At 44.0% G+C, this 15,907-nt stretch overlaps 1 protein-coding gene across 2 annotated transcripts in view; it reads left to right on the top strand.

Annotated features, from left to right (window-relative positions):
• The window catches only part of Tuft1 (tuftelin 1), a 46,223-nt gene that overhangs the window by 24,593 nt on the left and 5,723 nt on the right, over positions 1-15,907 (top strand). For both annotated transcript variants that reach the window (XM_076861542.1, XM_076861543.1), the window contains 3 exons: positions 4,304-4,417; positions 11,160-11,288; positions 11,957-12,051. In XM_076861542.1, the coding sequence (XP_076717657.1) occupies positions 4,304-4,417; positions 11,160-11,288; positions 11,957-12,051 (338 nt within the window). The remainder of the gene's footprint in view (positions 1-4,303; positions 4,418-11,159; positions 11,289-11,956; positions 12,052-15,907) is intronic.

Consider the following 15,907-nt stretch of genomic DNA (forward strand, 5'->3'; position numbering starts at 1 on the left):
AGGATGTTCAAAACCAGCCTTTGGGCTGGGGATGTGGCTCAAGCGGTAGCGCGCTCGCCTGGCATGCGTGCAGCCCTGGTTCGATCCTCAGCACCACATACAAACAAAGATGTTGTGTCCGCCGATAACTAAAAAATAAATATTAAAATTCTCTCTCTGTCTCTCTCTTAAAAAAAAAAACAAAACAGCCTTAGCAAGGCACTAAGTAACTTAGTGACACTTTTCTCTAAATAAAATACAAAAAAGAAAAAAAAAATAGTGTCTCAGTGGTTGAGTGCCCCTGAGTTCAATCCCCAGTACCCCCAAAAATAAATAAATAAAATAAAAAGTTTTTTAAAGGGCTGGGGATGCAACTCAGTAATAAAAGCACCCCTGAAATAGAGAAAAAAAATGGAAATTCTCTTTCCCTCAACCTACTGCTTAGAAATCTTCTCTGTTGACAGGTTGAAGTGGGTGGATGCTTCTAGCACAGTGCATCTTGTTCTTGGCTGTCCATTGGAATGGCCTTGGGGGCCTTAAACGGGATGATGCTGAGGTCCCATCCCTAGACCCTGTGAAGTAATTATTCTGAGATGTGGCCGGGCACCAAGACCGGCTCCTCAGGGGATTCTACACTCTAGCCAACCTTGGGAACCAGTCTTCTGGGGTATTTTTCTGTGCACAGACGCTCGTAGTTGGATACTGTAATATATATATATGAAGCATGTCCTAGATACATAAATATATGTGTGCTGTTCATACATACTTTTTGCAGGTGCAGTCATGGTTTTTCTTTTGTTCAAATAAGTAGTACATTATAATCTTTTCCCCGTGTTAGTTACATATAGATCTACCTCATTGTTTTGAATAATTGCATGATATTTCTTTCCATGGCCATACTTTTTAAGAAATTATGTTTGTCATATTGTTTTGTGATTACACAAGACATCCTTATTGTAGGAAGTTGGAAAGTGTAGAAACATAGAAAACTGAAAGAAGGAAAAAAATGTGAATTTTAGTCTCCCCAGAGGGGGAAAAACGTAGTTTAGTGAAAATTTGTCTTTTCTTCAATGAAAATATATATTTACAATATTGAGATTGTACCATATGTAGCATTTCTTTCTTTTTTTATTTTTTTAGTTGTAGATGGACACAGTATCTTTGTTTTATTTATTTATTTTTGTATCTGGTGCTGAGGATCGAACCCAGTGCCTCACGCATGTGAGGCGAGCGCTCAGCCACTGAGCTGCAGCCCCAGCCCCGCATATGTAGCATTTCTTTATATTTGTCTTTTGTTTCTTTGGTTGGATGTTGACTTAGGTGCTGGGAATTGAACCCAGGGTCTCCTGCGTGCCAAGCATGGGCTCTACCATAGAGCTACACCCTAGCCCCAAGGGTATTTTTTGGATTGGATGTTGAGCTCTCAAGTGCAGAGTTGAATCATATCTGCCCGTTAGTCATGGCACATTGTCATCGTGGGTCCCCTCAAAGCCTCTCATTGGTTTTACTTTTTTTTTTTGGTACTGGGGATTAAACCCAGGGCCTTCTGCTTTCGAGACGAGTACTCTGCCAACTGAGCTATACCCCAGCTTCTGGTTTTACAATTTTTTTCTCTCTTCCCCCATTCATGCTAATGTAATCAATGTAGGACTTGAAATGTGGCTATAAAATGTTTTCAGTTTATATTATGGACTTGTGTTATTTCTTTTTTCTGTATTTTTTTAACTCAATATGTTTTTGTTTTTTTTTTTTAATTAATTTTTATTGTAGGTTGTTCAAAACATTACATAGTTCTTGATATATCATATTTCACACTTTGATTCAAGTGGGATATGAGCTCCCATTTTTACCCCATTCAATATGTTTTTAAAGATTTTATATTACTGTGTTAAATCTAGTTTGTTAGTAAAAAGTTTTTTGGTTTTTTGTTTTTTTTTTTTTTTTGTTTGGTCTGGGCACTGGGGATTCAACCCGGGGCACTCTACTACTGAGCTGCAACCCCAGCCTGCTTTATTATTTTTTTAGTTTGAGACAAGTTCTTGCTAAGTTTCTGAGGCTGACCTCAAATTCAGGATCCTTCTGCCTCAGCCTCCCAAATTGCTGGGATTACATGCATGTGCCACTGTGCCTGGCTCTCCCTCCTACATGTAAATAAAGTTTATAACTCAGGGGTTTTTCCCCTTCGTATTATATTGTATGATAAATTAGTATTTTCTTAAAGTTTTTTCCATGGCATTAATTAGTCTCATGAGAACACTATTTGAAATAAATATATCATGGATATGTCCCAGCTGCTTAGGTGAGGATATAGGGAATTGACAAAATAACTCATTGATGTCTAGATTTTAAAGGTTGTGATTCTAGCCACTTGCTTTAGACTTGCAGTTTGGATTTTTCTTTGAATCACTATGTTTAGCCCATATATTGCTGGCAAAAGACTGTAATAATGCAATGGTAATGTCTGTCAACTTCTTAATTCTCATAAGCTCAAAGCCCCACTGAATATTAGCTTCCCTATTTTTGAGCAGCCTGTAAGGCAGGGGATGCTAAGGAGTCTTCTTCTTGTTTCACAGATAAAGAAATGGAGGCAGCTGGGCAGGTGGTGCACACTTATGATCCCAGCTACTCGGGAGGCTGAGGCAGGAGGGTTGCAAATTTGAGTTCAGCCTGGGAAATTTAGTGAGCTCAAAAAATAAATAGGGCTGAGGATGTAGCTCAGTGTTAAAGTGCTGCTAGTACCAGAGGAGCAACAACAAAACAACTTTGCCTGCCATAACTCACCCAGCCATTTTGGGGAAACAGTAATCTTTACATTTTTATTTATTTATTTATTTATTGGTCCCGGAGATTGAGCCCAGGGGCACTTAACTACTGAGTCACATCTCCAGTCCCCTTTTAAAAAATATTTTATTTAGAGACAAGGTCTCGCTGAGTTGTTTAGGGCATTGTTAAATTGCCAAAATTAGCTTTGAACTCAGGAGCCTCCTGCCTCAGCCTCTGCCTCCCAAGCTGCTAGGATGAGAGGTATACACAACTGCACCCAGTTTAGTAATTTTTTATACACAAATTAACTGAATGATCTCTTTTTTATTTTTTGGCACTGGGGATTGAACTCAGGGACCCTCGACCACTGACCACATCCCCAGCCCTGTTTTGTATTTTATTTAGAGACAGGGTCTCACTGAGTTGTTTAGTGCCTCCCTGTTGCTGAGGCTGGCTTTGAACTTGCAATCCTCCTGCCTCAGCCTCCCAATCCATTGGGATCACAGGCGTGTGCCACTGCGCCCAGCCTGACCATCTCTTCACAGGTAGGAGTATGTGTAGGTCCTGCTTCCCTCCATCAAACCAGAGCTCTCGGGAGCCGGGACATGTTCTCCTTTGGACTAAACTTCCTCAAGGACAGGAACTATCTCACTCCATCACAAAGGAGAGCAGCCCAAAGGCCCATCTTCTGCTGACCTCAGCACAGGTCAGCATATTAAGGTCACCACCCAGGGATGGACGGGTTCATGGCAAAAGCACCCAAGGAGCCCCAGAACCTGATCAGACACAGAAAAAGGTGTCTCACCCAGGTGCTGCTCAGTGTCTCTCCCAGACACACCCAACGTGGGCTGTAGTTAGGGCTGAGCTGACATGTAGGGTCTCGCCCCCATCTCTGCTGCGCAGGCACCAGGCTTCAGATACCACCAGCTCCCTGAGCGTCTCTGAGACAGAAAATGTCTCCCGTCTGGCAGGGCAGGGAGCGGCAACGCCTTCACCCAGAGGGTAGAGTTCCGGGTCGAAGGACAGAAACAGCTTCCCTGTCAGTCGCTGCCTGACTGCTTGCTCCTTTGAGCCTTTATTTTTCTTTCCTTCTTTCTTTTTCCATGACACTGAGGATTAAACCCAGAGCTTCACATAGGCTAGGCAGGCACTGTACCCGGAGCTACGTTCCCAGCCCTTTTTTAAAAAATTAAATCTATTTAATTAATTAGGAACTGGGGATTGAACCCAGAGGCATTTTACTATTGAGAAACATCCCCAGTCTTTTTACTTTTTATTTTGAGATGAGGTCTCACTAAGTTGCTGAGGCTGATCTTGAACTTGAGATCATCCGCTGCCTCAGTCCACCGAGTGCATGTGCCACTGCACCCAGGGAGGCTAGCGGATCCTTTAGGATATGAAGGGAGGATGTTTTCATGTGAATGGCTCAGAACTCTTGGCTGTTGAGGACCAGCTCTCCCCTTGTGTGATGATAATTATTTTGTGGGTGTCAGGGAGGGAATCTTCTCTTCCCAAGTCTCAAACACATGGCTTCACCTTCCCCTCCCTGCTCTGGTCATAGGTGGACACCTACGTACACGAGGATGTCGAGAGCTTGAGGAGGACCGTGCAGGAGCTGCTTGCCAAGCTGCAGGAGGCTGAGCGGCAGCACCAGTCAGACCGTGCGGCTTTCGAGGTAGGATTTGGGATTGGGGGAAAGGTGCTCAAGGAATAGGCAGCTGGATGCACATGACCGTGTCCTTCTTGGCACGGACTTCATTATTTTTCCGGCTGGTGCCACCAACTGGAAAGGGGGTGCTTTGAGGCCTGGGGCACTTCCTGTCTGTTTTTTACTTCTCTTGGACATTTACAGTGTTCATTGTCCATAGTTCAAAGGTCAGATTTCAGCTGGGTACAGTGGCATAGCTACTCGGGAGGCTGAGGCAGGAGGGTCACAAGTTCCAGGACAGGCTTTGCAACTTAGTGAGGCCTAGTCTCAAAAACTACACAGGAACTGCTGGTGACACCGCTCAGTGGAGAGTACCTGGGCTTAACCCCACACAGCAACAGCAAACCAGGATCTGAGTAGTGAGAGCCCCTGGTATGGTTAGGAGGATGTGAGGTCCCCCACACTTTTTAGAGAATTCTTTCGAGTACAAAATGAGACACAGAGGGTGGTTTCTAACTACTCCTCGTGACTGTCAGCTGCTATTGTTCATTTACAAATAAAGTGGTTTTATTTCAAAATATGTTATGTGAGGACTAGATTCTGCCTGGGCGTTCCAGGAGCTGGTGGAAAGAGGAATTGATTTTCATAAATTAAAAAAAGAAGGCAGGGCTGGGCTCAGCGGCAGAGCATTGCCAGCATGTGTGAGGCCTGGGTCGATCCTCAGCACCTCAGAAAAACAAAAAGTGAAATAAAGGAATTGTGTCAACTACAACTAAAAATAAATATTTTAAAAAAGAAACAAATAGATAAGGGTACTGTGTCCATCTACAACTAAAAAAATTTTTTTTAAAAGTTGAGGATAAGGAAAACAGGTACTGAGAATGATAAATTGCTTCAAGGTTAAAGTCTTATTTGAGCAAGTATTTTAACATCCTGTAGAGTCAAAGAGTCAAAAAACAAAAAGTTTTTTTCAACTTTTGTCAAAAAGAGTCATGAAATACACTTCACATGTGGATTGTGTGAGGATTGTGTGATTGTGCAGTCTATACATAGGACACTTTATTATTCTAAAAGGTTTTTAGAAATATAAGCTATGGTAAGCTGGCACAGCAATGCACACCTGTTATTCTCGCTATTCAGAAGGCTAAGGTGAGGGGATCAAAATAAAATAAAGTAAAAAGGGCTGAGGATGTAGCTCGTAGCAGAGCATTTGCCTAGCATGCATGAGATGCTGGGTTCAATTCTAAGTGTGTATATATGAATACATGTGTACATATATTTAACACACACGTTTTCTTCCTTGGTGGTCGGTCTCAGCTTTTTCTATGGTAAGTGGTTTGGTTTAGGGTAATGCTAAGAGTCGTTTGTGGTTCAGAACAATGCAGCCAAGGCTGGGGTACACCTCTTGCCCAGCATGCCAGAGGCCCTGGTTCAATCCCCAGTACTGAAAATAAAATAAAGGCAGCCATGTGGTGAAGGCGTTTCAGCCTCCACAGTCTGAGTAATTTGGTTGTTATGATCAGTTTGGTGACCTGTTTTTACCTACCTTTCCTGGGAAAAACGAAGCGGAGGAAGGAGAGGTTGAGACCGCAGCTCTGACCAGATTGTGGATTTTGGAACGAAGCCTCTGCACTGAGAGGCACCATGAACTTGTGGAAATTCCAGAAACACAGTATGGGTTTTGAACCTGCAGGCAGGGTCTGCTGCTCCTGAGCAAAAGTCCCAGAATCTGAGCCTAAAGCCACAAGGCCCCTGACAGCTGCTGCCAACTGCTCTCAGATTTAGAAGAGGCTTGTTTTTTTCTTTCCTTTTTTTTAGTAGTACTAGAATTGAACCAGGGGAGTCACATACCAGTCCTTCTGACTTTTTAGAGACGGGCCTCTCCGGTGTCCATGACTGGCCTCAGACTTGTGACCCTCCTGCCTCAGCCTCCTGAGCTGCTAGGCTCACAGACATGCACGCACCACGCCTGGCTAGGAGGGACTCTTCTCTTCAGCCCCATGGTGCACGGTACCCACTTGTAATGGGAGGCGCTTCTGGGGTTGTCCCACTGTGGGGTAAGTTGGAACACTCACAACATTACACAGGTCCTGACTGGAGCTACTGGACACATACAGAAGGAAGTCCGTAGTCTTTATGTTTTAGATACTTTCATGATTCTGTGGTGGGGATTTGCGGTTGGGACCAGACCCTGTAAACACTTACCTGGGCATATGCCACCCTGGGTGCCATTTTCCTTTTTTTCTTTCTCTTTTTGTGCTACCCTGGGGATAAACCCAGGGCCACTCTGCCAAATCCCCTGGGGACGTTTTGCCTTTGTTATTGTTATTTTCTTTTTGAGACAGGGTCTCACTAAATTGCCGAGGCTGGCCTCAAACTTGTGATCCTCCTGCCTCAGCCTCCTGAGTTCCTGGGGTTCCAGGTGTGTGCCACTGTGCCAGTACCTGGCTGGGTGTAATTTTTATGTGCTGACATGAAAGGCGTTTGTGTTTAAGTGCCTGCCTATGGCGCCAGCCTGTTTCAGGCTCACATGGAGCACTTGAGGGCCTTTCTCAACTTTCCTAGTGAGTCGGCCTCTTGGTCTACACTTACCGTAAAAATAAACAGCCATTAAACATGGGTTTCCTTGCTGTGCGCAGTGGTGTGTGCCTGTAATCCCAGTAGCTTGGGAGGCTGAGGCAGGAGGATCACAAATTCAAAGCCTTGGCACTTAGTGAGGCCCTCAAAAATTTAGTAGACCCTGTCTCAAAGTAAAAAATAAAAGGGCTGGGCATGTGGCTTAGTGGCTAAGCACCCCTGTTTCAATCCCTGGTACCAAAGAACAACAGAAAAACATGGGTTTCCTGTTCTGCTGGCTTCTCACTGCGAGGACAGGTTTACAGTGAACTTGCTGTGCACAGGACTGGGGTGTAGTGTGGGCACATCCTCTCACACCTTCCTGTGCCCTACTTTCTCCTCGCTGAGCCGGACTCCGGGAGGAGCCGGACAATCTGGCTGCTGTTTTCTCAGGGTACGGCTAGGCCTTAGAGGTCACCTCCATTCTTCTTTACCAAATGATGAGGACTCAGTTGGAGTGGATGTGGGTACCTGGGTTTTAGGATCGCTCCTGTCGGTCCCTAGCTGGGCAATCTTGAATAGGGCCGTTGATCTTCACTTGTGAAAAGGACAGAATGGGACATCATTCACTCCCAACCTACGGAGCCGTCTGCAGGGGCAGGGCACCTGGGCTGCTCGAGGCCTGTGCCGGCACGGAGCCTGCAGGGCTCAGGAGCACACAGGAGAGTGCGCAGAGTCTGCTCGGTGCGGGGACAGCAGCGTGTCCTGTGGGCTTCTTCCAAACGGATGTCTAAGGGAGAGTTCAGAGATCAGTAGAGTTGGTGAGATGCAGGTGGAGAACGTGAGGAAGTTCTGACCTTTCTTCCTCATTCTAACAGTCTAAAATCCTGCTCTGTCCTTTCCAGACTGGCACTAGCCCTTCTAAATGCGTGGTGGCCCTAGTTCCCAGGCTCTGAAATGTTGCTTGCCATGGGAACGAGGAGGAGTTGGGGAGAAAAGGACACGGGCATATCCTTCCGTGGATCATTTGCTTTTGAATTAGAAGGAAAGCCACAACATTGGAGCTAGCGTGGCTAGCACTGGAGGGTTGGTGGGGATGTTAAAGTCAGCCATCTGAAAGTGTCACTTGTGTCACTTTATTTATTTAGGTACTGGGGATTGAACCTAGCGACTTTACCATGAGGCACATTCCATCCCTTTTTAGTTTTTATTTTGATACAGGGTCTCATTAAGTTGCTTAGGGCTTTGGTAAGTTGCTGAGGCTGGCCTCAAACATGTGATCCTCCTGCCTCAGCCTCTCAGGTTGCTGGGATTACAGGTGTGTGCCACTGTGCTCAGCTTTTTTTTTTTTTCTTAATTTTTTTTTAAAATATTTATTTTTTAGTTGTAGTTGGACATAATACCTTTGTTTTATTTATTTATTTTTATGTGGTGCTGAGGATCGAACCTAGGGCCTTGCATGCACTGGGCGAGTGCTCTACCACTGAGCCACAACCCCAGCGCCCCCCCTTTTTTTTCCTGATCCTTTTTTTTTTTTATTGGTTGTTCAAAACATTACATAGTTCTTGATATATCATATTTCATACATTTGATTCAAGTGGGTTATGAACTCCCATTTTTACCCCGTATACAGATTGCAGAATCACATCGGTTACACATCCACGTTTTTACATATTGCCATGCTAGTGTCTGTTGTATTCTGTTACCGTTCCTATCCTCTACTATCCCCCCTCCCCTCCCCTCCCCTCCCATCTTCTCTCTCTACCCCATCTACTGTAATTCATTTCTCTCCCTTGTTTTTTTTATTTTTATTTTTCCTTTCCCCTCACTTCCTCTTATATGTAATTTTGTATAACAATGAGAGTCTCCTTCCATTTCCATACAATTTCCCATTTCTCGCTCTTTCCCTCCCACCTCTCATCCCTGTTTAATGTTAATCTTCTTCTCATGCTCTTCCTCCCTGCTCTGTTCTTAGTTGCTCTCCTTAGATTAAAGAAGACATTTGGCAGTTGTTTTTTAGGGATTGGCTAGCTTCACTTAGCATAATCTGCTCTAATGCCATCCATTTCCCTGCAAATGCCATGATTTTGTCATTTTTTAGTGCTGAGAAATACTCCATTGGGTATAAATGCCACATTTTTTTTATCCATTCATCTATTGAAGGGCATCTAGGTTGGTTCCACAGTCCAGCTATTGTGAATTGTGCTGCTATGATCATTGATGTGGCAGTATCCCTATAGTATGCTCTTTTAAGGTCCTCAGGGAATAGTCCGAGGAGGGCGATAGCTGGGTCAAATGGTGGTTCCATTCCCAGATTTCCCAGGAATCTCCATACTGCTTTCCATATTGGCCGCACCAATTTGCAGTCCCACCAGCAATGTACAAGTGTACCCTTTTCCCCACATCCTCGCCAGCACTTATTGTTGTTTGACTTCCTAATGGCTGCCAATCTTACTGGAGTGAGATGGTATCTTAGGGTGGTTTTGATTTGCATTTCTCTGACTGCTAGAGATGGTGAGCATTTTTTCATGTACTTGTTGATTGATTGTATGTCCTCCTCTGAGAAGTGTCTGTTCAGGTCCTTGGTCCATTTGTTGCTTGGGTTATTTGTTTTCTTATTGTTTAATTTTTTGAATTCTTTGTATACTCTGGATATTAGGGCTCTATCTGAAGTGTGAGGAGTAAAGATTTGTTCCCAGGATGTAGGCTCCCTATTTACCTCTCTTATTGTTTCTCTTGCTGAGAAAAAACTTTTCAGTTTAAGTAAGTCCCATTTGTTGATTCTTGTTATTAACTCTTGTGCTATGGGTGTCCTATTAAGGAATTTGGAGCCCGACCCCACAGTATGTAGATCAGAGCCAACTTTTTCTTCTATCAGACACAGAGTCTCTGATTTGATATCAAGCTCCTTGATCCATTTTGAGTTAATTTTTGTGCATGGTGAGAGGAGGGGATTCAGTTTCATTTTGTTGCATATGGATTTCCAGTTTTCCCAGCACCATTTGTTGAAGATGCTATCCTTCCTCCATTGCATGCTTTTAGCCCCTTTATCGAATATAAGATAGTTGTAATTTTGTGGATTGGTCTCTGTGTCCTCTATTCTATACCATTGGTCCACCCGTCTGTTTTGGTACCAGTACCATGCTGTTTTTGTTACTATTGCTCTGTAGTACAGTTTGAAATCTGGTATGGCTACACCTCCTGATTCACACTTCCTGCTTAGAATTGCTTTTGCTATTCTGGGTCTTTTATTTTTCCATATGAATTTCATGATTTCTTTATCTGTTTCTACAAGAAATGCAGTTGGGATTTTGATTGGCATTGCATTGAACCTATAGAGAACTTTTGGTAATATCGCCATTTTGATGATGTTATCATCCATGAACAGGGTATATTTTTCCTTCTTCTAAGATCTTCTATTTCTCTCTTTAGGGTTCTGTAGTTTTCATTGTATAAATCTTTCACCTCTTTTGTTAGGTTGATTCCGAAGTATTTTATTTTTTTTGAGGATATTGTGAATGGGGTGGTTTTCCTCATTTCCATTTCAGAAGATTTGTCGCTGATATACAGGAATTCCTTTGATTTATGCGTGTTGATTTTATATCCTGCCACTTTGCTGAATTCATTTATTAGCTCTAGTAGTTTCTTTGTAGACCCTTTTGTGTCTTCTAGGTATAGGATCATATCATCCACAAATAGTGATAATTTAAGTTCTTCTTTTCCTATCTTAATGCCTTTAATTTCTTTTGTCTGTCTAATTGCTCTTTTAAGTTTTTTTTTTAATTTTATTTCTTCATTTTGTTTTGTTCTATTTTTATGTTTATTTAATTTTATTTTGTAATACTGGGGGGATCGAATCCAGGGGCACTTTACCACTGGGCTACATCCCCAGCTTTATTTATTTTAAGACAGGTCTCTCTAAGTTGCCTTAATTTGGGATCCTCCTGTCTCGGCCTCCTGAGTATAAGTCAGCCAAGAGTCACATTAAGTGGCACTCAGTGAACTGTGCTCGTGAGTCTTAGAGATGGGGTCAGTCCCTGAAAGTCCTCCAGGGGGTCCTGAGCAGGTTGGGAGGAGGCAGTGCACTCCCCATCGCTGTCTTTCTCCCACCAAAGCTCCAGGGCCCCCCGCCCCGCCCAGCTTCCTGGGTTCGTTTCTGGTGCTTTCATTTGTTTGCTTTTCCCCCACTGAACACATGCCCATCCTGTGTCAGGTCACACTCAGCCGGTACCAGCGAGAAGCAGAGCAGAGCAATGTGGCCCTTCAGAGAGAGGAGGACAGAGTGGAGCAGAAAGGAGCAGAAGTTGGGGAGCTGCAGAGGCGCCTGCTGGGCATGGAGACGGTAATGGCTGGGTCTTGTCCTCAGGGCCCGGCCTGTGGGCTGGAGGGGCCAAGGATCGGCCAAGATGGCCGCTGAGCTCTCCTTTTCCCAAGCAGCTCCAAAAAAGCACATTCCACAGCTCTGACAGTCCCTTTGAATACCCTTTGGCCTTTAAGGAATCGGACAGTCTTTTTCCCTGTGGTGTTGGAGCTGGAAGCCAGGGCCTCGTGTGTGTTGGGCCACGTGGCCCAGGAAGGTTGCTCGTCACCTCCCTTCAGTTCCCGTCACTCGAGCTGAACCCATCTACACTTTAGCTGGGTTCACACAGAGCCCCGTACTAGATGGGCATCTGCTAGGTGCTCCTTTTGGGCTTTTGAAGACTGTTCCTTAGCAGTCACTTGATCTGGTTCTGCAGAGACTGGCCACCAGAGCTGGCTGATGGGCTTGTTTAAGTGTCGGGCCAGGTCCTTCCTCCGGGCGGCTGGGTGAGGCTGGGAAGTTTCTGTGTGCTGAGGGTGGGAAGGGTTCTCCCTGCCTGGGGAGGGCACCCATCAAACCAGCTTGGCCTGCTGCTCTCTGGCAGCTGGCCCGGGACCAGCAGGGGCTGAGTCCCAACCTTGGTGCCTGCTTACCCAGACCAGAGACCGTGCCATCTGCCCATGCTAGGTGTTCTTTCTTTGGCCCACCAGGAGCATCAGGCCTTACTGGCCAAAGTCAGAGAAGGGGAGGTGGCCCTAGAGGAACTTCAGAGCAAGAACGCCGAGTGCCAAGCAGAACAAGAAAAGTAAGAGCTGTTGTCCATGTGGGGTGCACAGGAGGGTGGGCCATGAGCCCGCAGCTCCCAGGGTGGCCAGGTCTGGGGAGGAAGCTGGTGCTGATGTCCGATCTTCCCGCCCTGACTCACAGCATGCTTGCTCAGGTGGAGCCCCACCCCAGGAGATGCTATTTAGGAGGCTGCTGTCTGCTGGGATTTCATTTTCCATGGGGCAATCAATAACTTCAAAAATTTTTTAAGAAGAAAGGCTTTTTATCTAGATATCTATCTATGTAGATATCTGTCTGTTTTTGCAGTGCTGGGGATTGAACCCAGGGCCTGGTGCATGATAATCAAGTGTTTTACCACTGAGCTGTACCTACAGCCAGGTTGTTACAATTTTATAGCTTAGGTTGAGGAAGAGCTGGAAAAGCCCCTGCTGTCATAGCCTCTCATTCCAAAGGTGATCCCACTGGATATACCACTCCATGGTGTCCAACCCCCAGAGCAGAATCTGACTACCACTATCTGAGGGCCCAGTAGCTTCCTTCTCAGCCATGCTGATGAAAGACAGGGTGAGCAGCTTCATGAGGATTTTCTGTTCCTGGAAGCAATTTAAGTAGAAACTGAGACCCACCTGTCCACTGTGGCGTGGAGGGGGTCACGGAGGTCTTTTTGTTGTTGTTGTAATGTATGAGAGCAGAATGCATCCCAGTTCTCATTACACACATAGAGCACAGTTTTCCATATCTCTGGTTGTACACAAAGTCTATTCACACCAATTCGTGTCTTCATACAGGTACTTAAGGTAATGATTGTCTCATTCCACCAACGGAGGTCTTTTTCACCTCCAAGGTTAGAGGGTTTTGCAAATTCCCTCTGATCAGAGGAGAAAAGAAGCTTCAGAGCAATGAAACTTACAGGGAAAAGAATATGCCTTCCTAATCTTCAGAAATTTGGAAATTATTTATGCCATTGACAATAAATAAGATCTCAAATAGTAAATAAGTTTTTTTTTTTTTTAAATATTTATTTATTTATTTAGCTATTGGTGGACACAACATCTTTGTTTGTATGTGGTGCTGAGGATCGAACCCGGGCCGCACGCATGACAGGCGAGCGCGCTACCGCTTGAGCCACATCCCCAGCCTAAATAGTAAATAAGTTTTAACATCAGCATATTGGGTATGATCTTCATTGTGTAAGATGGACAATTTTGTAGCTGCGCAGACATTACCTAGAGGGCCTTGTGAGGGAGTTCAGGGTTAACAGGCATAGTCAGAACCGCTCAGCCTTAAGGAGGCCTTTTCTCTTCCTCTTTTTTTTTTTTTTTTTTAATTTTTTAGTTGTCGATGGACCTTTGTTTTATTTATTTATTTTTATGTGGTGCTGAGGATGGAACCCAGTGCCTCACACATGCCAGGCAAGTACGCTACCTCTGAGCCCCAGCCCAGCCTCCCTTTTCTCTTCTTTTGGACAACTTAGGTTTGTCCTTCCTGGAAGGAAACTGTAGGCGTCTTATTGTAGGCTCCTTTCTCATTTGACTTTATATCAGAATGACTTTTAAGTTATAATTGGCCCTCTGTATCCACCTCTGCAGATTCAACCAACTGGAGATTGAAAATGTTCAAGGGGAGGGGCTGGGCTGAGGCTCAGTGGCGGAGCCCTTGCCTAGCATGCCTGAGGCACTGGGTTTGATCCCCAGCCCCACATAAAAATAAAAACAAATGAAATAAAGGTACTGTGTTCATCTACAACTAAAAAAATAATAAAAAAACTAAAGTAGGAAAAAAATGTTCAGGGAGATAAAAATTGCATCTGTACTAAATCTGGGCAAACTTTTTTCTAGTCATTGTTACCAAAACAGTACAGCATAACAACCAATTATCTAGCATTTACATATGTTGTTATAAGTGATCTAGAGATGATTTATAGTATTCAGAAGAATATGCAGAAGTTATGTAGATACCTCATTTGATCTAAGGAACTTGAGTATTCCTGGGCTTCCCGGAACCAATCCTCTTGGATACTAGGGAATGACTGTATTCAGTACTCCTTCTTTCTTTGTGTTTGAGGCATTCATAGAGAGACCAAGAGAGGGGAGGAATAAGAAACAAAAAAGACTGATTATCCCAAATCTAGGCTTGGAAATAGTAATCAATAAATAGCTATGCATCTTTTTTTTTTTTTTGGTACTGGAAATTGATTGAACCCAGGGGTGCTTTTCCACAAGCTATATCCCAGTATTTTTTGTTATTTTTTTATTTGAGACAGAGTCTTGCTGTTATTGAGGCTAGCTTTGAACTTGCGATTCTCCTGCATGAGCCTGTTTAATCATGGGATTACAGGTGATAGCCATGCATTCTAAATGCTGGTTTTCTAAATAAAAGGAGACTGAGAAATAGGGCATTGCAGAGCAGTAGCGCGCTTGCCTGGAATGCGTGCGGCCCGGGTTCGATCCTCAGCACCACATACAAACAAAGATGTTGTGTCCGCCGAGAACTAAAAAATAAATATTTAAAAAAAAAAAAAAAAAGAAGTTTAGGAAGGATGTGGGATGGCTCAGGTCGTATCTACCCCACCCAACCCTGAGTGCTGCCCACTATTAGCAGCATGTGCTTGTCAGTTTTTTCAAGCAGAACTGGGAGTAACTGGTAAGAGCAGCTCTTCAGGGATCCAAACCTGACTAAAGGAAAACTGTTTCTCTTCTTGTGACACTTCTGACTGCAAATGTGTAGGTTTGCACACCAGTAATTCTCCACTTCTCTGTCGACATAAACTGAGTACCCTACGAACTTAATTCAACCTGAGACTGACTGCCCAGAGTCAGTGTAGACCTCATTAGCCTACAAAAGACACTCTAATCATTCCTGGAGATCCTAAGGGTCTTTTCAGGAACTAGAAACAAAGACCAAATATTAAAACACACCTCTACTATCATTCCTCTAGTTAGGAAATTAGAAGAGTTTAGGAATTCTCTGTCAAGAACTGGGGCCAGGGTCAGGGTTATGGCTCAGCAGTAGAGTGCTCGCCTAACACACGCAAGGCCCTGGGTTCAAGCCTCAGCACCACATGAAAATAAGTAAGTAAAATAAAGGTATAAAAATTAAAAAAAAAAAAAAAAAGAACAGGGAACAAAGACCAAATATATATTTCTTATTAGGGAACTTGGCTCAGTTTCCTTAGAATGCAAAGGAAGCAACAGTGGTTTAGGAATCAGGAGATTTAGAATAGAGGCTTTAAGTATCCTTAAATCCTGCCAATCCCTAAGGAGCAAATGCCGAATGTCTTCTTTGATATAAGGGGGGCAACTCAAAAAAGAGCAGGGAGGAAGAGCATGAGAAGAAGATTACCACTAAATAGGGAGGAGAGTTGGGAGGGAACGGGAGGGAGAGGGGAATTGCACGGAAGATGGAAGGAGACCCTCATTGTTATACAAAATTACATATAAGATGGTGTGAGGGGGAAGGAAAAAGGGAGAGAAACGTGTCACAGTAGATTGGGTAGAGAGAGGTGAGGGGAGGGGAGGGGGGATAGGAAGGGCAGCGGAATACAATATAAATGTGGCTATATAACCAATGTGATCCTGCAATCTGTACACATGGAAAAATAAGAATTCATACCCCATTTGAATCAAATATATGATATGTCAAGATCATTGTAATGTTTTGAGCAACTAATAAAAAAATTTTTTTTAAAAAAGTATCCTTAAATCCTATCTCCCTCCTGATACAAAATTCCTGTCAGTTTCATGGCACTGAATATAGAAATTCCAGTTCTAGATGGGCACAATGGTATACAGCTATGATCTCAGTGGTTCAGGAAGCTGAGGCAGCAGGATTGTGAGTTTGAGACCAGCCCCAGCAACTTAATGAGAGCCTGTCTC

This window comes from Callospermophilus lateralis, chromosome 7, assembly GCF_048772815.1.
Source record: "Callospermophilus lateralis isolate mCalLat2 chromosome 7, mCalLat2.hap1, whole genome shotgun sequence".
NCBI classification, from domain to species: domain Eukaryota; kingdom Metazoa; phylum Chordata; class Mammalia; order Rodentia; family Sciuridae; genus Callospermophilus; species Callospermophilus lateralis.